This window comes from Lepidochelys kempii, chromosome 3 (genome assembly GCF_965140265.1).
Source record: "Lepidochelys kempii isolate rLepKem1 chromosome 3, rLepKem1.hap2, whole genome shotgun sequence".
Taxonomy (NCBI): domain Eukaryota; kingdom Metazoa; phylum Chordata; order Testudines; family Cheloniidae; genus Lepidochelys; species Lepidochelys kempii.
This window is the reverse complement of record NC_133258.1, coordinates 150,472,065-150,498,018: the sequence shown is the minus strand read 5'-3', so window position 1 is coordinate 150,498,018 and position 25,954 is coordinate 150,472,065. Positions and strand designations below refer to the sequence as shown.

The 25,954-nt window shown below is 41.1% G+C and overlaps 1 protein-coding gene across 1 annotated transcript in view; it reads right to left on the bottom strand.

Moving 5' to 3' along the window:
- The window catches only part of DNAH8 (dynein axonemal heavy chain 8), a 577,606-nt gene that overhangs the window by 328,241 nt on the left and 223,411 nt on the right, over positions 1-25,954 (bottom strand). Inside the window, exons 28-31 of the mRNA XM_073338555.1 lie at positions 18,287-18,413; positions 6,398-6,633; positions 2,756-2,860; positions 2,054-2,167 (exon numbers count right to left, since the gene is read on the bottom strand). Of these exons, the coding sequence (XP_073194656.1) occupies positions 2,054-2,167; positions 2,756-2,860; positions 6,398-6,633; positions 18,287-18,413 (582 nt within the window). The remainder of the gene's footprint in view (positions 1-2,053; positions 2,168-2,755; positions 2,861-6,397; positions 6,634-18,286; positions 18,414-25,954) is intronic.

Here is a 25,954-nt window from a genome sequence, read left to right as displayed (position 1 = left end):
AAAGCCCTTGCATGAAATCAGTGGGACATAGGCCCCTAAACAGAAATGTGTGAATAACTGACTTTTCCATTGTTGGTCATATCAAAAAACAAAACAAAAAATTGCTTCAGGTTGACGCAAATGAACATTTTTTTTTTTTACATTTTTCAGTGTACCAAAGTAGTAAAAAAAAATTGTTTCACCACAAGCAAAACATTTTGTTTGATCCAAAATGAAATATTTCATTCTGTTTTTAAGTTTTTCTAACCTTTTTAAAACAAAATTGAAGTAAATTTCTAAACAAAGGTAGTTTTGTTTCAAAAAATCATAACGTTTAATTCAGAACATTTCAAAAGAAATTGTTTTGATTTTTTCCAAATTTTATTTTCCTGACCAAAACAATTCAGCAAATTCAACAAAAATTCACAAAGCATTTTCATTGCCATGATCTGCATTTTTCATCTCAGAAAATGTTACTGCGATCTATTCCTAAGGCACTTAGGTGCTTTTGAAAATGTTACCGTCAGTAATATGAGAAAAAATGAGCTGATCATTAAGATCAATCATTTATAAAAGGTTTAGCGCCTGATCTTTAGTTAGTGAAAATCAGGGTAGCTTCACAAATGAAGCATAATTGCAGTCTCCACTGAACTTGCTAAAGGAGTCAGAAGCATCAGAAAATGCTTGGAGAGAATGCTGAGAAAATACCCTTAGCGATCGTTTCATGTTATCTGGAAGATGCTCCATCAAGACGTATCTAACTGTGCTCTGACTGAATAACGGGTATGCTAAGGAGGATTACCAGAACTGGGAAACCAATTAGTCTATGTTTGTCTGGGAGAGGGCTTGGAGGCTGGAAAATTCCTAAACAACAGAATTAAGAAGCCAGATGTTAATGCTAGGATTTATATACCCAGGAGAACTCACAGATTACACTCAGGAAGCTTGAGGCAAGGAGCAGAAGTGAACTGAGCATGCTTTCATAGAACAGAGAACTTTTTTGAGTATGGGACCAGCCAACATCAAAGGAAGCTGACCTGGAAGAGAGACAGAGGGACTCCAGGATTCGGAGGGGAAGCCATGAACTGCAGGAAGGGGATTCTGAACACCCTAGAAACTCTGACCTAAACCCAGATCATGCTCCCGAGTGGTAATGAAAATGAAGTGAGGAAATGCGTGTAGGGATTTATTATTTATGACTGGATCTGTATAGCTTTTCTGCTATCTAAAGCAAGGAGTAATTGTGTTTAGAAACCTTTGTTTGTGTTATATGCTTCACCTATCACATGTCCCTAAAGAGTTAAATTATAAGCCCAGAATGCCCATAAGGTTGGAGTTCTGGGAGATGGTGTGGTTAAACTACTGGGGAATCTGTGGGAGAGGAAAGGAGACACAACAGTAATCCTGGGGCAGAGGCTAGCTGGGCTGCAAAGATACATTTCCAAGAGGGGATAACAGAGAGTCTATGCACAGGAAGTGTGCCATTGAGACCAAGGAAAGAGGCAGTGCTGCAGCATGTTCAGACCAAGGGAAGCTTAAAGTACACGGGGCCCAGGGATGTGGGACCCAAACCCAGCAGCCGGGTGGGTGTCCAGGAACAAGAGCTGTCTGAAAATGCATATAGGCCTTTTTTATTTTATATCTTTGGGTGAAAGAATAAATAAAACTTTATTTTGAATAAATTGTTTTTGAGTCATATTAATCAGCTTGTTGGTCACAGGCTCCCAGAGAAAAGTCTTACAGGTGCTAAACTCAGTTTGGTCTGTCAGATAGACATGATTGAGAAATAGCAGGGCTGCAGCACAGAGATGAAGATTAGGAGTGGTAAAACTGCATGGTTCAACCCTCGAGAGAGATTAATGAAGGCGGGTTTATCATCTGAGGGGTACACTTAAGAAGGACTAAAAGGGATCTGAAGCACAGCTGACCTAGTAACTATGACAGAAGGTCTGTTGGGTTACCATGCCCTCAGGAACTCAGAGACAACTCAGCAGATCAAAATTTTGGCACCCAACTGCTGCAAGCCATATATTCCGAGGAACTGAACCACAAGCCCAACAGATAACTTAATTACCGTGTCATATGATGTGTCAAAGTTTGCCACATCTTCACGAAAAATTTCAACGGACTCTAACAGATTACTCTTAAATTTTGGCTGAACTTGAACCAACTCATCTTGAACACTGACCTAAAATATAAATGAATGTCCATTTATTAATAAATTATTGAAATAAAGTTATTTCTTTAAAAATAGTAATAAAGAAAGGGATGTCAATTCTATATAATCAAGTTGATTTGTTACATTAAAAAAACTACAGAAGCATTGGACAAAAAATAGCTTTTTATTCAGACAGCTAAATATAAAAACAATGTTTAAAAAAAATCCAAACAAAAAATCCAAACACCTTCAAGGCATTATTCTCTTACAAGATGCTGTAACTTCCTCATCTTTAGAAAATTCAGAGTGGTCAAAACAAACTAAACTTAACTAACTAGCTACACAACAAAACCTGGACATCGTTCATATTCAGAGATTTTTTTTAAAAAGCATTAGGGAAGAACAAAACAAAAGGATAGGATTCAGCTGCATTCTGACACTATGAAATGTGGGAAGTAACTTACTTCTCTCACTATCATTGTAAGAGGTGACCAATTCCTACATTGGCTACTCCTGGAGTAGTACAGTTTATGTATTAATCCCTTACTCTCATATAAGCCTAATGACTCATATTATCTTCTAATAAATAGTAGCAAAAGGACAGTTTCAGATACTTACAGCTTTGGTCTGTAATTTGTTAAAAGAATATCTAAGTGTATCAACTCCTTCTGATTCCTCTTTTGTCACCTCAACTTCAAATCTATTTAAAATACTATAGGCTTCCTATAAAAGAAGAAAAAATAATTTATTTGCAGGAATACAAAGTTTGTAAAATATACTTTAAAAGAATACAGCCAACTTAGTTTAGGCCCAAAATATACGTTTTGTTGGGTTTTTTTAAAAAAAGGGGTTTGGATGAAGAAGAGCCAGTCTCTGAGCACAACAGATACAGCTAATCTTGTAATGAGCAGAGCTATATGAAATATTAGAGGCAAATTTAGAAACACTAGACATTGTCTGTGTTAATGTTCACAGAACCACCTAAAATGTATTATTATATAACATGTTTTTCATGCTAACTACATTTTTTTCAAAGTAGATTATTAATTGTATACTATCTTGTATACTATCTATATTTTTTCAAAGTAGATTATTAATTGTATACTAAAAATTATAACCAACTAAAACAAATGGCTGAGTGAAGCATGTAAGTCATTTGCCTGCTGTTGTGTACTTGTAGCGTGTATTCACTACAGCTTACGACTGCCTGTGAATACATAGTTCTTTCTTTCCTGCAACCCTCTATGCTCGGAAACCTCTTCCTATCTCAGCCCAAGCCTACGCCATCTCTTCTTCTAAGTATTCCCTTAACCCACACTTCAGTAAGGCTTATGAAAACTAGTCCTCCCCTCAACAAAGCATTAATTAAATCAATGAGGGCGTAAGGGGGACAAAAATCAAACAAAAACATGGAACTAACAAGTAACTTGCTAATTATCATTACTCTATATCCTGGTTTTTATCACATTCCTGGTTTATATGTTTTCCACTTAGGGCACAATCCTGAAAATATTTATATTTAAAAGTGATGTACTCATGTCAGTAATCCCACTGACATGAGTGGAACTCAAATGTTAGGAAACTCTATAGCAGTGGTTCTCAAAGTTTTATATTGGTGACCCCTTTCACATAGCAAGCCTCTGAGTGCGACCCCCACTATAGATTTAAAACACTTTTTTTATATTTAGCACTATTATAAATGCTGGAGACGAAGCGGGGGGTGGGTGGAGGCTGACAGCTCGCGACCCCTCGTGTAATAATCTCGCAACCCCCTGAGGGCTCTTGACCCCCAGTTTGAGAACCACTGCTCTATAGTATATACTGTAAACACTTTGGGTCAGGACCTTATCCTTACACCCCTCTCTAAGTACGTAGGATACATATGGAGCTATTAAAATAAAATAAAATAAATATTCATCAGATTCAGTAACATTTTCCCTACACATCTATAACAACATGAATTGGCTATACTAGAAGATATGTTGAACACTGCTGCTACTATCAGAATTTATTATTGTACTAGAATCCCAAGAACTGGTAGACTGGATGTTGGTGCATGGTAGATTCCCACTAAGGAACAAGATGGCTTATACTTTCCTAAAACTACTGCTGTTGGTGAAGATACTGTTCCATGTCTCCACTTGTGCACATACTTCTCTTGTCTAAACTCTACCTATTCTTTTAATCTTGCTGTTGGTGGTATTTACAGCTTCTATTAGTGCTGCTAGCTTAAATTCATCAGGGAGCTGTGTGGATGAGACAACTTTTCTCACAGTAGATACGTTTTGGGCTGCTATAATAACAGAAATTCCATATCTGAAATAGATTAGAACTCATGGATAATGGATCATTAGAAAAGAATGTAAGAATCTTGGCCCACCAGGATGACACGAAGGACCATGAATGACTCAGTGATAAATGAGGGAGGGGGGAGCTTCCTTTTATGGACACCCAGCCAGCCAGTTAGCTATAAAACCCCTCTTGGTGCTCTTCTCTACTTGCTTTACCTGTAAAGGGTTAACAAGCCCACAGGTAAAAGGAAAGGAGTGGGCACCTGAACAAAAGAGCCAATGGGAGGGTTAGAACTTTTTAAAATGGGGAAAAAACTTCCCTTTGTCTGTGTGTTGTGGTTCTCTGGAAAAGAGGGGAACAGGGAGCAGTTATGCTGTGAGAAGCTTAAGGCCAGATATGGAAATCATCAAATCATATCTAGAACTACTTATTTAACAATGCAGATATGTAAGTAGATCAGGAATGTTTAGAAAGACACAATTAGGTTTATTTATGTTTTTTTCTTATTGGCTTGTAGACTCCTCTGTGCTAACCCCAAATGCTTTTTGTTTTGCTTGTAACCTTTAAGCTGGACCTCAGGAAGGTTATTCTTGATGTTTAATTTTTGTAAGTGGGTTTTTTAAATCTAGCAAAAGCCTAAGTGCCAAATGTATTTTCTTTCTTTTTGTTTTTTAATACAATTTACCTTTTTTAAGAACAGGATTGGATTTTTGGTGTCCTAAGAAGTTTGTGCATATGTTGTTTAATTAGCTGGGGGCAACAGCTAATTTCCTCTGTTTTCTTTCTCAGCTCTTCCCCGGAGCGGGGGTGAAAGGGCTTGAGGGTACCCCACAGGAAGGAATTCCCAAGTGCTCCATCAAGAATAACCTTCCCGAGGTTGCATTTGGGGGCAGCATATACCCATCCACGGTCAGAGAAAAGCTATAACCTTGGGAGGTTAATGCAGCCTGAAGTGGCCAGTATTAATTTTTTAGAATCCTTGCGGAACCCCACCTTCTGCACTCAAAGTGCCAGATTGGGGACTCAACCTTGACAGACTCGTATACCTAATTTGAAAAACAGACACAGCGTTTGTCTAAATTAGGAAAAACGGGGCTTGTCTAAATTAGGGAAATTTGCACCAGTGTAACTGCATCACTATGGTTACATTGGTACAAACCTCAAGTGTAGACACACTGTACTGGTGCAATACTAGGTTTTCACTGTGAACACAATATGCAATTATGCTAATGCAAATTTCCCTAATATAGAAAATTCTTATTACTCTTATTCTTTAATGTCAGTGACATCCAACATAGAGAACTACTGACATCAAAGAAAGCAATGAAAGAAAGATTCAGTCTATTTTATCTGACAAAATTACAACACCAGGTACACCACCAGGTGCACATTGAACTTTGTTACATTGGCATGTGCTTTTCCTGACTATGCCTTTGCCTTTATATTTGTTCTTTTTGTACTTTTATAATCATTTGAAATATTTAACCACTATCTTTCTGGTATCATGGTAGTATAACCAGTCTTCAGAATGGAGAATGTTAGCGTTTAGTCTTTTCCCTCCTTCCACAAAAGATGGACAAATTAAAAAAAAAAGAAATTAAAAGAACTGGGAAAACTAAAAGAACTTACACTAGAAAAATTATGCATATTCCTCTGACAATGTACTGTGACTTACTAAATGAAAAGTGGCTCTGTGCAGGGAATCTGGAAGGCAGAAAGATAAGATTGCAGAAGGCTCTATCTATGCATACAAAAAAGGGTAGGACTAGGATGGTGAGTATCAAGAACAACAGAAGTGTTGCGGCAGGGAGCTAAAAGGGAAGAAATAAGTATTTTGTTTCCCACCCCTCAAAGTGGAGACTGAAGGAACATATACTCATCATTAGGGTTCTCCAAGTTTATTTAAAAATCCCAAATTTTAAATAAATTATTTTATTTCAAAACAAAAAAAATTAAGAACTGTCTTACTTCAATAGGTCCTAAGGTCATATCCATTTGTATTTCATTATCACGTATGCTAGACAAAGCTTCCATTGCAAATCTGACATCATCTAAGTCACGAATAGGTCGAGATAATTTCTTCAAATATTCAGTTATAAATGATATCATGTCTGTCATTTTCTTCTTATATTCCTCATTTAAGTAACGACAGAGTAGCATCTTCCATGCTTTGGCTTCAATTGACAAAGCGAGTTTCAATGGTCCTGGTTTAAAAAACCCCAACACTTAATTGCATCTAAATTTTAATGCTCTGAAGACAACTACACTACTTATACAAAACAATCATGTGTATATCTTTAAAATAGAATTATAGTCAGAAAAATTACTATGTAAAGTGAATTGAATTACTTAATTCTATTGTTTCATAATCATTTAAAAGTTATTTCACTTAATCTCTGGTTGCTTTATAAATTTTATCAGCTTTAAAGCATCTTTATAAGTTTATCTCACTAAAAGAACAAATGTATAAGACAACTAACAGAAGGAGAAAATTATTCACTTATACTGCATCATTTCAAATTCACAGACAAGATCCTCTTTTCATGTAAAATTAGTATAGCTTAATTAAAGTCAATGGAGCTAAACTGATTTACATCATCTGAGAATTTGGCATCTTGGGCCTGTACTCCTTTATATGACTGCATCTGGAATATGCCACAACTAAAATTTTGAATTGTTATATCATATCATAAGCAGATAATACACACACACCCAAAAGAGAAGCAGAGGAGCCAACGACTCTTTCTATTACTGGTTATTTTTGGAACAATAAGAATTTCAACAAACAACATTTCTGAACTCTAGTGATAGAACATAAGTAATTGCTAATCTAATATAATCATTATGTTCATAAAACAAGAATTGCACATAAATTACTTCTTCTATTATGTTTGCCAAAATGTTTTAATACAAGCACTAAACAACTGAAAAAGCATGTTGATGATCATAGATAAAACTTCTAGAAAGAGGCTTACATTTTTGAACCAAGGATGCTGAATGTTCTTATGGTCCATACATATTGCAGGTTTTTCTTAATCCTACCAAGCTATTAACTTCCATAATATCTTGTGACAACGAGTTCCTCAGGCTCATTGTGCAACAAATATTTTCTTTTATGAGTTCATATTTGCTATCTTTCTATTTAACTGAATATCCCTTATTCAAAAAGATGAATTGAAGTGCCCAATCTACCTTCTCTATTCCAACCATTCATTATATCTTTCTCCTGTCCTTTCTTGTTCATTTTCTCTTTAAAATAAACAGACCCAATTTTTCAATTTCTCTGTATATGGAAGTTTTTTTCCAGGTCTCTAATTCATTATTTTTGCCCAATCATTCACTTCCTCTATTTCTGCTATATTATATACATATATATGTGTGTATGGTGTAGTGTATTTATAGCCGTGTCGGTCCCAGGACCTTAGAGTGACAAGGTAGCTCACTGTACCTTGAATTGTCCTTAGAATATGAGCTAACTACTTATGCTAAACAATCTGTTCCCTCTTGTATTTAGTTGTGATGCTCGAAGTACCTTTCCTAAACCTGAAGAAGAGCACTGTGTAGCTGGAAAGCTTGTCTCTCTCACAGAAGTTGATCTAATAAAAGATATTACCTTATCCACCTCATATATTAAGTAGAGTAACTAGAACTCAAGACCATATTTCAGGTGAGGCCTACCACTGACTTATATATACACACCATTGTAAAGTTTTCAGTATTATTTTCCATCCCATTCTTCATGCATGCTGATATTTTATTAGGTTCCTTTTACTGCTGCTGATTATATAAGCAGAAGGAGTCATTAAGCTGTCCAAAATGTCCAGGTCTTTTTCCTGAACAGTTACACTTAATTTAGAACCGAGCAAAGAATGCATGTAGTTCAAATTATTTCTCTCATTTTATGAATTAGCTCACCCTTTTTAACAGCAAATTTCACCTGTGCCATCAGAAGTTCCGCACATTCTTGTTCAGACTTCATAAACGTAAATAATTTTCTGTTGTCTGCAAACTTTGCCACCTCACTGCTCACCTGTTTCCCAGATTAATAAATATATTTAAAAACATCAGTGCCAATATGGAACCTTGTGGCACCCCACAGAGAATCTTTTGCCATGATGAAAATCGACCATTTATTCCTATTCTTTGTTTTCTTTCTCTTAGCCAGTTTCTGATCCATGGCAGAAATTTGCCTCTCACCCTATGAACTCGAGTTAAGTCCTGAAAAGACTACCTGATTTTTAAGCAAGGTTCTTTCCCTACTGAAGAAAGAAACCTTTAAGCAAGGTTCTTTCCCTACTGCCTTCAGGTTTCCATCTTATTGCTTTTCTGGTGATGGAATCAGTTTCCATCCAAAGCACATGGCCAATCCATCTCCCAACGGCTCCTGGCAATGATGTTGCTCATAGGTCTTGGTCTGAGATTGTTCTGGGCCAAAAGATACAGAGAATTTTTCTGAGGCAGTTTGTATGAAATAAAGACAGTTTGGACATGTCATACTTTGTTATTCCCCAGCATTCTGCACTATAAAATAGTGCTGAAAGCATGCAGCTCTGATAAATCTTGAGTTTGATTTTGGTGTGTTGTTGATGATTGCCAGACTATATTTAAGCTCCTGAAGGTGTTCCAGGCTTTATTGATTCTGTTCCGGATGTCCTGGCTTGTTCTACTGTCCTGGCTGATGGTTCTGCACAAGTATGTGAATATTTCTACCTGGGTGAAAACGTGATCCTCTATCCATACTGGTGATGGTGATAGTGCATGACATTTGTCTTATTGCAGTTGATTCCCAGCCCGATTTGCTTGCTGAATGTATTGAGTCAGGTTTTTTTTTGCTTGTTTATGGTGTTGGGTATGTGATAGGAGAGCGAGATCATCTGTGAAGTCCAGGTCTTCAAGGGACGAGAAGAATTGAAAGTTAATAATTCCATTCTTAGTTTGATCTTTACTGAACAGGTTCAGCTTCTTTAAGTCCAGAACAGACTGTATTTTAACTTTTTTCTTGGGCATACAAAAAAAAAACAGAATAAATGCCTGAAAACTAGTGCTGAGACATTTTCTATGGCTACAACGTACAAGTGACATACCATTAGGACTTTCATTGTTTCTCCATTAACTGGGTTGGTCAGTATATGTGAGGAGATGACATTTATTAGTTACAGCAGAGAGAATTAATGACTATCCTTAATGATTTCCAAGATGCTGGTTGGATTTTGCCCCTTGGAAAATATTATCTGATCTTTTTGAAAATTAAAAGCAGCGTGACTGTTAGAGTTGCATCTTCTGCCTTCTCCGATACATATTCTTCAGGCGTTACCTCTGGACTTCGACTTCTGTCTTCTGGTTTGTGCATCCTAATATCTCTAAAATAATATTTGTCTGCAATGGTGTAAAAATCTCAGCTTTTCTTGCTTGTCCATTTAACTGGACTGTGGAACAGCTCTCTAACCAAGGGTTCTCTAAATATCTCTTCCTTAAATTTACATATGCCACAACCACAGTGCTGGCTGAATCATGTCCAGAAATTTCAGGATTTTAGTCAGCAAATCATTTAAGCAGATTGTCTTCAATGTGACTACTCACATGCTTAAAATTAAGCATATGCTTAACTGATTTTGTGAATCCAGACCTTAGTGACAAAAGGGCACAGCAAACTGCTTCTTGTTCCTGTTGGGTGATGTGTCCAAAACATGCTTTCAGTGTTGCTCCCCCATCTTTCAGACTGACATCTATGATAGTACTCCTGAAAAAGCAGAGTCATAGGTTGCAGAGAATTCTTTAATTTAAATATTACACCAACAATTTAAGCAATGGAATCAGATTCAACTTCTGATTCAGACAATTCCTAAACCTTGTGTCTTCCCCATGGCTCTCTAACCTACTTCTAGACTACTTCCACTTCTGTGTTGACAACACAGACGAGATCTCCAGCTTCAAAGTTATGTTCTCTAAGCTCTGTGTACTTGATCAGCATTTTGTTTCATTTTCTCTTTATACATTTGATGTTTACGCATGTTGTGCATAGTTATGCTTCTGTGAATACGCTGATCTGGTTACCCCAGCATTGAAAAGAAAAATATGAAGAGAAAAGGGATGAGCAAAAGGGTGGAAACTGATCCCACTAAGACCTTAAAATATGGAGAAGTATCAAGGAAAACAGTCTCAGTTAAGCAACCAGCTCAAATAAACATTAGCCCTAGAAATTAAAGAACTGCTAATATATTAAAGCTTTGAAGTTTTCCCACAAAACAGAATACTGTATGGGATAATTATCTTCTCAATCCTTTTCTGATTCAGATGAACTTCCCCCCATGAGACTGCTGAAGAGGGATCCCAAATGAGAAATTTTGGAAAGGGCTCAGTAAATTCTAAGTTTATCATGAATACCATACAGAAGAGATAAAGAATTACTTGATATACTGCATCCTAAGTGGTTGTGGCCGTTGAACCTTTCACCAGATAGTTATCTAAATATGGGATTACTTGAGCCTTGGTTTTATCGCTGCCACCATGTAACAGGGTAGCTTGCCCCATAGGCAGAGATCCTGGGGCTAAGCCAACCCTGATGACAGGTTAAGCCCCATCTGAGTAGGATCAGGAAACTCCCTACAAAGGGCAGCAGGTTGCTGCAGAATGCTGGGGGATGTCCAGGAACAGAGGCTTGAGAAGCTATAGCTGGCTGGAACAGACACGGCTTCAGGGAGCAAGATTAGCACATGCAGAGACTTTGAACTGTGCCCAGCTCTGGGAAAGAGGACTAGGAATCCACCAGTTAAGGGGAGAGAGACATTGAACTGGGGTCGAGACCTGCCCAGCCAGCATATACTTAAAGAGTGAATAAATTGGACCCCAGGTGGGGAATATTTTAATTTCCTTTGGACTGTCTTGAATTTGTTTAAGGTACCAGGTGAAGGAGACAACATGGGCAAAGCACTGCAGAAAGACCTCTGATCATAAGGGGTGCTTGGGTAGCAGCCAGCTGCATGACACATAATCAGAACATTTTCAAGGCTGAACAGAAAAAAGGAATACTATTAGTATTCTTTACAGAGGGCAAATTCAAGATTCTTCTGGTGAGCTTTGAAAATAAGAATGTATGAATACTTTCTTCAAGGGTCTACTGAAGTAAAACCTTGCCAGGTTTCATGACAAATTACTACCAAAGAGGAAGTTACACACCTTGTGCAGTAACAAGGGTTCTTTGCGATGTGTATCCCTGTGGGTGTGCTATTTCAGGTGTTGGTGCATCCCTGCATCATAGATCGGAGATTTTCTGTAGCAGTGCTCAGTTGGGGCGCATGTACACAGTAGTCATCTCGCAGTGCCGTTGGCGCCTCATCTAGTGCACGCACAACCCAACCCTTTCATTTCCTTCTCTACCACTGAGCTCAATTAGTGAACTCTGAAGTAGAGGAGAGGAGTGTGGGTAGTGAAGCACCCACAGGGACAGACATCTGAAGAACCCTCGTTACTGCACAAGGTGAGTAACTTCCTCTTCTGATTCAAAGTAGCGTCCCTGTGGGTACTCTGCTTCTGGTGACTCTAGAGCAGTGCCCCACTGTGGACAGAAGGGGCTTCAGATTCGCATGAGTTGTTGCAGAGAGCACAGTAAGGCCTAATATAGTGTCTGACATAGAACACTGGGTGATGTCATAGTGTTTTGCAAAGGTGTGCTTAGAGGCCCAGGTGGTAGCCCTGCATGTCTATCAGAGGGACATTATTCAGGAAGGCTATAGACGTAGCTATGGAATGTGTGGAGTGCGATGGGATCCCTTGTGGGGGTTCCTTGTTATGCAGCCAATAGCAAAGTTGGATACATGTAGAGATCCACTTAAACAGTTTCTGGGTTAATATTGTGCATCCTTTGGAGTGTTCTGTTGTGGAAATAAACAGCCTTGGAGATTTTTGGAAGGGCTTGGTTCTGTCTAAGTAAAACGCTATGGCTCACTGACATTGAGCATAAGTAGGATGACCTCTTGTCAGTTCCCGCGTGGTTTTGGGTAAAACGTGGGAAGGTGTATGAGTTGGTTTATGTGAAAGGATGTTGATATTTTAGGCAAAAATTTTGGATGTGGTCACAATGTGACCTTGTCTTTAGCGAACACGGTGTAAGGGGGCTCAGCCATCAGTGCCCCAATCTTGCTGATTCATCTGGCTGAGGTGATCGCAACCAAGAACGCAACTTTCATCGACATATGAGGAGTGAAAGATTCAAAACGGGCTCTGGTGAGGCATTTAAGTACAAGGTTCAAGTCCCATGGGGGTGTAGGTTGTCGGACTTCCAGGTAAATGTTTTGTATACAAATGAGGAAGCATTTAGTGATTGGGTGTGCAAAGACTGATGTTCCATCCAACTTATGGTGAAAGGCTGAGATGGCCGCTAGGTGTACTTTAATTGAGCTTATAGATAAGCCCAATTCTTTAAGTTCCAATATGTAGTCCATTACAATCGGGAGAGGTGCCGTGACTGCAGTTAACTGTTTTTGTTGGTGCCATAGTGAGAATCTCTTCCATTTTTGGAAGTAAGTATTGCAAGTAGTGGATCTCTTACTGTTTAATAACACATTTCACTCTTTCCAAGCAGGCTAATTCATCGTGTTGAAACCATGTGGGAGCCATGCTCTGAGGTGAAGTTTCTCTGGATTTGGTTGGTGAGTCCGGCCTTTGTTCTGTAAGAGGAAATCCACCTGCAAGGGAAGAGCTCATGGAGCGCACACTGCCAAGCACATCAGGTTAGGGAACCAAGTCTGTCTGGGCCACATTGGAGCAATCAGTATGACATGGGCCCTGTTGGTCCATACTTTGTGAATGACTTGCGAGATTAGAGGTATCGGTGGGAATGCATACATGAGTGCTGCATCCCATTTGATGACGAAGTCATCCCCTAGTGACTAGAGTGCTATAAAGGGGGCACTTGTGGTTTGTTCCTGATGCAAACAGGTCTACAGATGAAAAGCCCCAGTTCTGGAATATCATTGGTTGACACTGTCATGTATTTCCCATTCGTGTTCCTGGAGAAATGTCTGCTTAGCATGTCCGCTGTCATATTTTGGCACCCAGGGAGGTAAGATGCTGAGATGGTTATGTTGTTGTGTATGCACCAATTCCATAGTTTCATGGCTTCAGTGCATAATGAATTGGAGCAAGCTCCTCCTTGGTGATTGATATAGAACACACATGTCAGTCAGTATCCGGATTGACTCATTCCATATGATTGGAAGAAATGTTTGCATGCACTGTGTACCACCAGGAGCTCTAGGAGATTGATGTGAAGTTGGGCTTCCATTGGTGACCACCTGTCTTGTACAGTGTGCTGGTCCAGGTGAGCACCCCAGCCTACCAATGATGCATCCATCATAATTATTAGTGATGGTGGATCCTGTTGGAAAGGGATCCCTGTGCAGACGTTTTCTGGTTTCGTCCATCACTTTAGGGATATGACTCTTGATGGTATCATTACTCTTTTGTTTAGATTGTATTTGATGAGGATTTATACTGACTTCAGCCAGCCCTATAGGCAATGCATATGCAATCTCACATGTCTTACCACAAATGTTGTGGCCGCATGTGACCTAATAGTTCTAGGCAGGGTTCTGGCAGACATTTGAGGGCTGGTGTCTGTTGTGATGAAGTTGTTTAGTGTTAGAATCTGGAGCTGAGTAACGATGCTCTAGCCTGTGTGGAATCGAGATAGGTCCCAAATGAATTCCAGTTGTTGCACCAGGGTCAGGGTTGATTTTTGTACATTTATTTGCAACTGCAGAGTCTGGAACAAAGTGATGGTATTCTGCACCATGTTTGTCTTTTCTTCCTGAGTCATACCTTTCAGTAGTCAGTCGTCAAGGTACGGGAAGATCATTACCCGCAGTTTTCGCAAATGGATTGCCACTACTGCAAGGATTTTGGAAAAAAAAACTGTGGAGCAGTGGAGAGGCAAAAGGGTAGCACTCTGTCCTGGTAATGATTGGTTCCCACTGTGAATCATAGAAATTGCCTATGCGCAAGATGTATGGTAATATGAAAATAAGCATCTTGGAAGTCGAGGGCTGAAAGCCAATCCTCTCTGTTAACCGCTGGTATAATCACGGCCAGTGTGACCATTTTCAAACCATGGATTCACACAAATTTGTTGAGCTTCCGAAGGTCCAAGATGGGTCTCCATCCACCATTTTTCTTTTTGGTGAGAAAATAATGGGAGTAAAAGCCCTTCTCTCTGTATTGCATGGGATCTTGCTCCACAGCATACAGTTGTAGAAGATGGTTCATTTCTTGTTGTAAGAGGTGCTCATGAGAAGGGTTCCTGAAGAGGGATGGGGAAGAGGGTAAGGTAGGAGGATGGGAGAGAAAGTGGATGGTGTAGCCTGATCTTATGATCTCCAATATCCATTGATCTGTTGTTAATGCTTCCGAAGCAGGGTAGAATGGGTGCAGGTGGTGGCCAAAAGGGTGGGAGGAAGTAATTGATAGCATCATGTTGCGGGGGAGGTTGTTCAGGCCCTTGACCAAAACTTCAAAACTGTTATTTGGTTGTGTAGTCGAAGACTGATTTTGAGGGGTCCTGCATCTCTGCAGGCATTATTTGTTCCTGTTAGGTTCGAACTGCCGTTTTTGTGGGCTGTGGAATTAGGTGTCCCTGTCCTTTTGGTACGGTTGGTACTGACACCTTCTGGTAAGTGGCGTGTATATACCTAAAATATGCAAGGACCCGTGAGTCCTTCACTGAGTGAAGGGTGTCGTCCATTTTTGTGGAAAGAACTTTCTCCCTATTGAAGAGTAGATCCTCAACCTTCAGTTGGAACTCTTTCGGGATACCTGAGGACTGCAGCCATTAGGCCCTGCACATTACTACAGCCATGGCCATCATTCTCACAGCTGTATCCGCTAAGTCCATAGAGGCCTGTAGGACTTTTCAGGCAATTAGCTGTCCCTCCGTCGTTATAGCTTTGAACTGTGGTCATTTTTCTTCTGGTAAGTCCTCAATAAATTCTTGCAGCTTACCATAATTGTTAAAGATATATTTGACTAGGAGGGCTGAGTAATTGGAAACCTGGAATGGTAGTATAGCTGACGAGTATATGTTTTGGCTAAAAAGGTCTAAACGGTTATGTTCTTTGTCCTGGGGAGTGGATCAATATTGGGGTTGTTTGCCACAGTGGTTGGCGACTTCCTTAACTAGGGAATTAGGTTGCGGATGTGAAAAAAGGAAGTCCATCCCTTTAGCTGGGACAAAGTATTTTCTGTCTGCTCTTTTGCTGGTAGGCAGTATTGTCGCAGGCTGTCAAGGTTCCTTCCCCACTCTGAACTCTAGGGTACAGATGTGCGGACCTGCATGAAAACCTCTTAAGCTTACTTTTACCAGCTTAGGTTAAAACTTCCCCAAGGTACAAAATTATTTTACTCTTGGATTTCCACTGCCAGCACCAAACTTTATCTGGGTTTACTGGGAAAATGTAGTTTGGACACGTCTTTCCCCCCAAAATCCTCCCAACCCTTGCACCCCACTTCCTGGGGAAAGTTTGGTAAAAATCCTCCCCAATTTGCATAGGTGACCACAGACCCAAACTCTTGGATCTTAGAACAATGAAAAAGTATTCAGTTTCCTTACAAGAAGACTTTTAATAGAAGTAAAGAAATCACCTCTGTAAAATCAGGATGGTAGATACCTTACAGGGTAATTAGTTTCAAAACATAGAGAATCCCTTTAGGAAAAACCTTAAATTACAAAAAAGACACACAGACAGGAATAGTCATTCTATTCAGCACAGCTCTTTTCTCAGCCATTTAAAGAAATCATAATCTAACACATACCTAGCTAAATTACATACTAAAAGTTCTAAGACTCCATTCCTGTTCTGTCCCCGGCAAAAGCAGCATACAGACAGACACAGACCCTTTGTTTTTCTCCCTCCTCCCAGCTTTTGAAAGTATCTTGTCTCCTCATTGGTCATTTTGGTCAGGTGCCAGCAAGGTTACCTTTAGCTTCTTAACCCTTTACAGGTGAGAGGATTTTTCCTCTGGCCAGGAGGGATTTTAAAGGGGTTTACCCTTCCCTTTATATTTATGACACAGGCCTCTGCCAAATGTTCTCCACCGGTAGCATTATTGCATCATTTATTGGTAGTGCTATTTTAGATTATGCAGATGTGTGTAGGATTTGCAGCAGTTTGTGGTGGATTTCTTGCATCTCCTTCAGTCGTATGTCTTGGCTGATGGCTACTCTTTTAAAGAGCTCCTGGAATTGTTTCAGCGTGGTTGGAGACAGTGGCATTACTGCTTCATCGGGGAAAGAGGATGAGTTTTGGATAGGTGAAATGCTGTCTTGGTCTGTGTCTTCTTCCCTCTCTTCTGCTAAGCCCTCTGGTGCCTCCGATGTCTCCTGGCTTGGGGATGGTGGAGGTGATCGGATTTCACCCTGGTTGGAGTCAGCGGTCTGGTGTAGTGAGCCCTATACACCACTCATGAGTCCCGGGGGGGTGGGGGCACTGCATAGGACAGGGCATTGATGGACAGATCCAGGGTTGCCCATACCATTGCTGCATTTCATGACTCTGCTGGGTCTTAGTTTTCATGGCTTTCCATAGAGGTCCATGTTCCATGGGAGAGGAGTGTTCGGAGGCGAAGGGGTTCCCATGAAAATCACCATCATCATTACTGGAGATGGGTGGGGGAGCAGGTAACGGGGTATCTGCTCCAATATTCAGCCTGGAGATCCATCAGTGCTGAGCATGGATGATTGTGGCACTGAAGAGACAGCAATGTCTCTGTGGTGCAGAAACTGTTGCGGAGCTGCCTGTTTCGGTGTCAACGGTGCCACTGTTGTAGATTTGGTCAGTGCTGTGCAGATTTACATGTAGCCTTCATCAGGACAGTCGGTGCCATTCTCAGTCTGTCAGTCAGTGCCGATGACTCCGTCGCTGCTGGCAGCATTGCCAATGGTACTGTGTCAAACACTGGGGTGGTTGGTGCCATAGAAGAGAAGGTGGGTCTGTGCCTCAACTCTTTATCGGTGTGGCGGGGTTCAGCAGGGGTCCATGAAGGGACAGTGCCAGAGGTGCCTGGAGCCTCAAAGATGCTAACTCTAGCTGAGCTCAGCACAGAGGACGGCAACCTCACTGGGGACCTCTTCTTTTATTGCGTGTCCCTGTGAGGGGAGGTCGCAGATCACTTCCTAGAAACTTAGGAAGACTGAGCACTTTCTTTTGCAGAGGTTTTACTTGGGGAGCCATCTGCTGATGTTGGGTTTGGTCCCATATCAGTAGGCTGAAGGGACTTTTCCATTAGGATCATTTTGAGGTGAAGGTCTCTGTTGCATCATGCCCTGGCTTTCAAGTTACTATAATGGGCACATTTTTGAGGGATATGTGTCTCCCCCAAACATCGGACACATATAGAGTGGCCATTGGAGACTGGCATTGCATCACAGCAGGAGTCACATCTTTTCAAGCCTAGAGAACCAGGTATCATGACAAGAGTTCGCCTTGCTTTTTTTGGTATTGCTACTCTTACTTCTGCACTACCTTAAGAGCTGGATGGCTGGAGAGCGGTGGCTGTTGGCTAGGCACCCAGCTCTGAAGGTGGAGCCCTGCCAGCAGCAGCACAGAAGTAATGGTAACAATACTACAATCCCTCCTTGAGGACCTCCCCCACCCCTAACTACTTTTTGGGTCAGGACCCCTTCAATTATAACACTGTGAAATTTCAGATTTAAATAGCTGAAATCATGAAATTTATGATTTTTAAAATCCTATGACTGTGAAATTGACCAAAATGGACCATGAATTTGTCAGGGCCCTAAATATAAATATTATATTAATTTATTATATCATATTATGTACAAAGAAAAAAGAGAAATGTTCATACCTGTATGTAATTCAACTGGACCCACAATAATAGTAGGTTTTAAATCCTCAATCTCTTGTTCAAAAGTAGCATAATGAAGAATTTCTGCTCTGATTTCAGTCAGAGAGGGACTGCTAGCCAGAAATTGCTGTGGGTAGTTTAAACTCTCAGTTAATAAATGGTCTTTTTTATCTCATCAGTGAAACAACTTTAATATTATATATCACATTTTTAATGTGTCAAAGTTGTTAACCTAAAAGGCCAAATTTTGAAATTTCTGCTGTAATGGGGTGTTCACCCCACATTAGCCCTGAAGGGGTTAAGGTGGTCAAGGAGGGGACACTTAACCTCTACAGTTGCACCTGACAGGAGACTCAGGGAATTATAATTACTAATTGCAGATGACATCCAGCTGAGGGAGATGATGGAAAATGATTAGAGGAGATTTGTAATAGAAGGAGGATGCAGGGAGAGAGTCTGAAGTCATTCTCCAGGAGCAGAGGTGGGGAGGAGGAAACCCAATGTGGAAAATAAGCCCTGGGATCTAAGCCTTGGAAGAAGGGTCAACCCCAGAGAAGTTGTGAGGAAAGAAACCCTAAGAAAGCAGGATAGAAAGAAGCCCAGGGAAACATCTGCCAAGATGGGGATTGTATCGACTTTGGCAGCTGTTTCCCTGGGCTTCTTCCTACCCTACCTTCTCAGGCTTTCCTTCTCCACCCCTTTGGGTAAACCCCCATCCCTCAGGGTCAGAATCCCAGAGTTTCTGCTCCCCCATGAGATTTCTTCTTCTCTCCTCACTAGGCAAAGAAAGTGATTGCAGACTTCCACATTGAAGCTCTCTTCTGCTCTCACTTCCTGGCTTTATACAAGCCTCACCTACTCCTGCTCAGATGGGCTATATCTTCAATTAGTGCTTGTCAGTTAAGCCTAAGTGTCCCTCCAGGTGGAGTTTTCTAGTTTAATTGGCCCCTATTGGGCCCCTTTACTTCTTTAGGACTGGTAAGGGATAAACACCCCATCATAACCACACCATGAAAGAGCTGCATCAAATATATGTGTACTTCCCACAACTGTATGGACAAATTGAGTAATTCCATGCACAAGTATCAGTATGTACATGCACCTATAGGATTTTGCCCCACAATTGTCTATGTGTTTGGTTTTATCATTATACGGGCCTTTGAAAATTTGGCCCTCAGTACACTAAAATAGCGAATTATATATTCATTGTTGTTGTGGATGTATTATCTAATATTTCTTCTTAGACTACAAAACGTAAAGATGTAATTTTTGATGTGCAGCTGGACATATAATTACTGTTTTGTTAAAAAAAGGAAAAAAAACAAGGTGAGGCTATAAAATAACTCAGTGTTAGCCATTGTACACCACACTGTTATGTCACATTTGAGCAAAAAATTCTGCTTGAAAGGTTTTACTTTTAGAGTCCTGAGGACAACCATACTCCAACTCTTCTCTTGAAGTGGCCCCAACTCCTTCCCACTGCTGAGTGTCCCACTTTTCCCTCCCCTGTCTCAACTGAGTATCAAGTAATGAAAGCTCCTCTCTCCACTCCCAGTCTCTTATCTGAGTATAGACCAACTTTAGGCTCCATGCCAGCCTCTCTTTCTCAATACACTCTCCATATGTCTGACACCTCTCTTTCGCAGGTTCCTTGCATGAGAATGCATACAGAACAGGCAGTGAGGGGAAGCTGGACATATTGAGAAGACAAGCTGCATGAACCGGGAATGGTTCCCAGCAGGATTGATATGAAGCAAGTTAGGATTGTCTCTGAGCAACAGTCCCAACTGTGCTCAATGTGCCACTGAAAGAAACCCAAACTCATTGTATTTCCTAGTAATAGTTCCCTTCAATCTATTCTAGGAAACTGGACAGTCTTAATTATAATTAATAACTTAAAACTGAAAAGTGTCATAAGGATAAATGTTCTGCAGCAAAGAAAAAGAATGTATCAGTTTTATTTAAAGGGAATATAAATTTAACTGCACTTCCATTCTGCTTCCATTCTGTTTTCAGTTTTCAAATCAGAATAGTCAATCACAAGTAACAGAGGTGCTGTCTTTTGAATAACAGTTTATTTAATCATAATTGGAGTTTTTTGAGAGTGTTGTCTTTGTACAGTCACAGTTGTGGGATGTGTCCTTGGATGCTGCAGGACTTCTGAACCTTCTAAAAGAGCAGTGTCCATTGAGTGCTACATGAACTCTCTCTCACATTACCAAATATCCAGGGCTGAAGTTATATATAAGAGATGCAGTCCCCAACTATCTCATTTCCTTCTGCTAAATCTCAGAGTTCAAATCTCACCTAAGAACTGTCAGGAAGATGGGGATATGGGTTGGTAGTGTGAATATGCAGAGGCAACACTCTCAGAGAACTCCAGTTACTAGTGTAAACTAAAATTTTCTTCTGCATAGCGCCCTCTGCATGTGCCCACTACTTGTGAGAGTTTAGCTAGCAGTACAAACCACAAGAAGAGGTGGGTGGAGAAGTACTAGTTGAATGGAGACTAAAAACTCACCTCCCAAAACAAACATCTATCATGGGAACTAAAGGTATGTTCTACACTGTGATTAAAAATCCATTGCACTGTGTTTCAGAGCCCAGGTCAGCTGACTTGGGCTCACAGGGCTCAGGCTGCACAGCTATAAAACTGCAGTGTAGACCCAAGGTCCCCCAAGTATGGGGCACGCCTCCCTAGGGGGACATGGACCAACGTCCAGAGGGGCACAGAGGGGCCGGACCAGCCCCTGTGGGGGTGGGAGAGAGTGCCACCCAGCCCCATGCCAGCCCCCAGCCTCAGCTGCTGGCCACAGCTCCATTCCTGGCCCAGGTCCAAGGCGGGGGACAAAGCTGGGAGTGGAGCCACACCTGCCTGCAGGCCTGCTACCAGCCCCCACAGCAGCCCAGCTGCAGCTCCACTCCTGTGCCCACTTCCAGCCTCTGGCCACAGCAGTGCTCCTGGCTCCAGATCCACTTCCCAGCTGGGGCCCAGCCTCAGTTCCCTGCATCCCCATTCCCCTGGAGCCACGGCCCCACTCCCGGCCCAACTTTGGGGTGGGCATAGACGGGGTAAGGGGGGACATGACCCTCAAAAGTTTGGGGACTGCTGGTGTAGACGTTTGGGCTGAGACAGAAGGCCTGGCTCTGAGACTCTGCCCTTGCGAGGTCTCAGAGCCCAGACTCCAGCCCAAGCCTGAACATCTACACTGCAATTTTATAGAGCCACAGCCCAAGCCTCTCAAGCCCAAGTCAGCTGACCTGGGCCAGCTGTGGTCATGATATGGGTCTTTTATTGCAGTGCAGACATACCCTAAGTCAAGACAGTGGTGTAGAAGCATGTATTAAACTCAAAATAGCAGCCCTACCTATTTTTAGTAGAGATGTTACAAAGGCAGGCCATGGAATCTTCCTTAGCCTTAGTGGAGTGAGCTCTGAGTCCGTGAAAGGAAGATTAGTCAGCCTGCACTACGCTCAAATCTTTTGGCAGATACAGTTGCTAGGAGAAAAGCTTTGTTTAGAGACATGTGACACAGAGAGATCTCTCTCAAGGGCTCAAATTATCCCTCTTCATCCTCGTGAGGATTCGACTGAGATCCCAGATCAAAATAGGGACTTTAAATGGAGGAAAGATTGATCAGTTCTTTGAAGAAATTCTATCAACGATGACCCTTACAGCATCAGCCCACAGGGAAACAGTACACAGAAATTGCTGAGAAAAGCACATGAATTCATGATATGGAAAGACTTAACAATTTAAGGTAAAGCATATATTCTAGGATTGAAAAATCAGAGTCAGAATATTTTGTATTTTTGAAAGTAGCATTTTAATATAGATGATTTTCCACACAGAAGTATAAGCTGTATATTAGCAGAACAAGCAAGGCAGATGAAGTTAGACTCCCATGGTCTTAGTAGTTAAATTAAGAGATTTGAGATTGAAATGTTGAATTAGACTAAGTCAACTGGAGATACAAGGAGATATAGCCATTTCTCAAGACAGCTTTTGGAGTTCTGTGAACACTGAATGTCTGGCCCAACCTGGTGCAATCAAAGGGTATGTCTACACAAGCTGCAGCAGTGAGCCTCCAAGTGCTAAAAACAGGTGTGTAGATATTGCAGTTTAGGTTCTGAAGGTTAGAGGGGGCCTTCAGAGCACAAGCTCCAGCCCATGTCACAAATTAAAAGCTCTGTCTACACAACTATTTTTTGCATTGTAGCACAACCCTCATGAGTCTGTTAATATGCCAGCTTGCTGTTGACTTCCAAGATCAACGCTGCAGGCTGCCACAGCCTGTGAAGATGTATCCAAAAGGACTCTGGCTTTATTTTGTTTTGTTTTCCCAATTACTTGAATAATCAAGGCTTTGTTGCAACTTTAAAGGAAAATTACTGAGAGAAAATGTATGTCCATCATGCCCTCGATCATATTCTTGAACATTTCACATAAATATTGATGACAAACAAATCTGTTTCTGGGTGACTGCATTTCTGTGAGATCCAGTACACTATTAACTGTTTTAGTAACTGGTTTCAGAGTAACAGCCCGTGTTAGTCTGTATTCGCAAAAAGAAAAGGAGTACTTGTGGCACCTTAGAGACTAACCAATTTATTTAAGCATAAGCTTTCGTGAGCTACAGCTCACTTCATCGGATGCATACTGTGGAAAATACAGAAGATGTTTTTATATACACAGACCATGAAAAAATGGTTCTCTCCCCCCACCCCACTCTCCTGCTGGTAATAGCTTATCTAAAGTGATCACTCTCCTTTATAATGTGTATGATAATCAAGGTGGGCCATTTCCAGCACAAATCCAGGTTTTCTCCCTCCACGCCCCCCAATTTGTGCTGGAAATGGCCCACCTTGATTATCATACACATTGTAAGGAGAGTGATCACTTTAGATAAGCTATTACCAACAGGAGAGTAGGTTTTGGGGGGGTGGGGGAAAACCTGGATTTGTGCTGGAAATGGCCCACCTTGATTATCATACACATTGTAAGGAGACTGATTACTTTAGATAAGCTATTACCAGCAGGAGATTGGGGTGTGGGGAGAGAACCATTTTTTCATGGTCTGTGTGTATAAAAACATCTTCTGTATTTTCCACAGTATGCATCCGATGAAGTGAGCTGTAGCTCACGAAAGCTTATGCTCAAATAAATTGGTTAGTCTCTAAAGTGCCACAAGTACTCCTTTTGTTTTAGAACTGTTTGAGTTAATTTGGCTGAGCACAACCCTGCTTCTTCTCAAGGACATCATCCTTGACAGTGAGTTGTAGAAATTCCTTACTTGGTGCACAGGCACTTTTGGGGTCTGTCAAGGTTCCTCCCCAACTCTGAACTCTAGGGTACAGATGTGGGGACCTGCATGAAAAACCTCCTAAGCTTATCTTTACCAGCTTAGGTCAAAACTTCCCCAAGGTACAAAATATTCCACCCTTTGTCCTTGGATTGGCCGCTACCACCACCAAACTAATACTGGTTACTGGGGAAGAGCCGTTTGGACGCGTCTTTCCCCCCAAAATACTTCCCAAAACCTTGCACCCCATTTCCTGGACAAGGTTTGGTAAAAAGCCTCACCAATTTGCCTAGGTGACTACAGACCCAGACCCTTGGATCTTAAGAACAATGAACAATCCTCCCAACACTTGCACCCCCCCTTTCCTGGGAAATGTTGGATAAAAAGCCTCACCAATTTGCATAGGTGACCACAGACCCAAACCCTTGGATCTGAGAACAATGAAAAAGCATTCAGTTTTCTTACAAGAAGACTTTTAATAAAAATAGAAGTAAATAGAAATAAAGAAATCCCCCCTGTAAAATCAGGATGGTAGATATCTTACAGGGTAATTAGATTCAAAAACATAGAGAACCCCTCTAGGCAAAACCTTAAGTTACAAAAAAGATACACAGACAGAAATAGTTAGTCTATTCAGCACAATTCTTTTCTCAGCATTTAAAGAAATCATAATCTAACACATACCTAGCTAGATTACTTACTAAAAGTTCTAAGACTCCATTCCTGGTCTATCCCCAGCAGAAACCAGCATATAGACAGACACGCAGACCCTTTGTTTCTCTCCCTCCTCCCAGCTTTTGAAAGTATCTTGTCTCCTCATTGGTCATTTTGGTCAGGTGCCAGCGAGGTTACCTTTAGCTTCTTAACCCTTTACAGGTGAGAGGAGCTTTCCCCTGGCCAGGAGGGATTTCAAAGGGGTTTACCCTTCCGTTTATATTTATGACAGGGTCATACAGTGTCTGACGTGTCCTTGTGTCCTGTACCATGGGTACAAAAGGACACAAGGATGGAGCTGTCCCAACTGCCCCCCAATCCCTTTGCTAAGACAGAACCCGTGTTACAGGATTTCACAATAGAGAGAAAAGATGGCTGGTCATAGGAGATATATATTGACAACACATCTAAGAATGACACTTACTGTACGGAAAGTAACCATTTCTTCTTCAAGTGCTTGTCCACATATAGTCTGCTCTTGGTGTCTCATAAGCAGTGACCTGATGCAAGGAGATGGGTGCTTGGAATCTACTTAAAGATTGTAGTACCACTCTGCCAAAAGAAGCATCAGACCTTGATGATTCTATCATGGAATTTTTGTTGTTGTTGATTTTCAGGCCTAACTCAACAAAGTGTCAGAAAATTTGATGAATGGAATTTCTCCAATTGTTGATGTTACTTCCCTCGGACCAGGGTTACTGTTACGCCTCATTTCTGAAGTGAGCCACTAACACTGATAAGCATTTGGAGATGCTCAGTGCTGTCAATAGTCTAAAGTGTAGAACCCTGAATTGGTAGTGAGGCTCTCCTTCTTGAAACCTTTGGCATTTTCCATGAGAGGTGTGACTGGAGATATAGAAGTATGCATCTTGCAAAGCAAGAGTTAGAATCCAGTCCTGTAGATCTAGCAATGGAATTATGGAGTCTATAGTTACCACTTTGAAGTTGAAGTGGCAAAAGAAGGCATTGAGACACCTCAAATCCAGGATATGATGCTATCCCCTTTTTCTTTCGTATTAGAAAATAATTGGAATAATAACCCTTCCCCCTGTACTGAAATGGAAATTCCTCTCTTGCTCCTAGATCAAGAAGGCATTGCACTTATTGAAGTGAGAAGAATGCCTGAATCACAGCAGGGAAAGGGGGTGAGTGGTAGGCAGTGTACACAACTACCCCACCAAGATTATTTCTAGAACTCAGCAGTCTGATGTTATAAGGCTTCATGCTCCTTCAAAATAATAAAGGCAATCCCCAAATGGGAGGAAGAAATGGTAAAGATCTTGTGGACTGATTGTTGGACAACCGTCGACCAACACACCAAAAGGATTGCTTTGAAGTGGTCACAGCATGATAGGTGGCTGATGTAGATGTCAGAGGTCTCCTGTTTTGGAAGCACTGCCTCTTGGAGGTTTATAGAGCCACTGATGGTAAAAGGCATTCAAGAATGTTCTCTGCCTAGAATATGACTGTAATCATCCCTGCTTCCTTTTAGGAGCTAATGTATATGTTTTGTGACAGGGCAAAGCCAGATGGTTATAGTAAAGTAGTGGGGAACAGGTATGTTAGCCCCAGGCTAAACAAATCCCTGGTACCATGGTAACCAAATGGCAGTTGCTCCAGGTTAATCAAGACACCTGGGGCCAATTAAGAT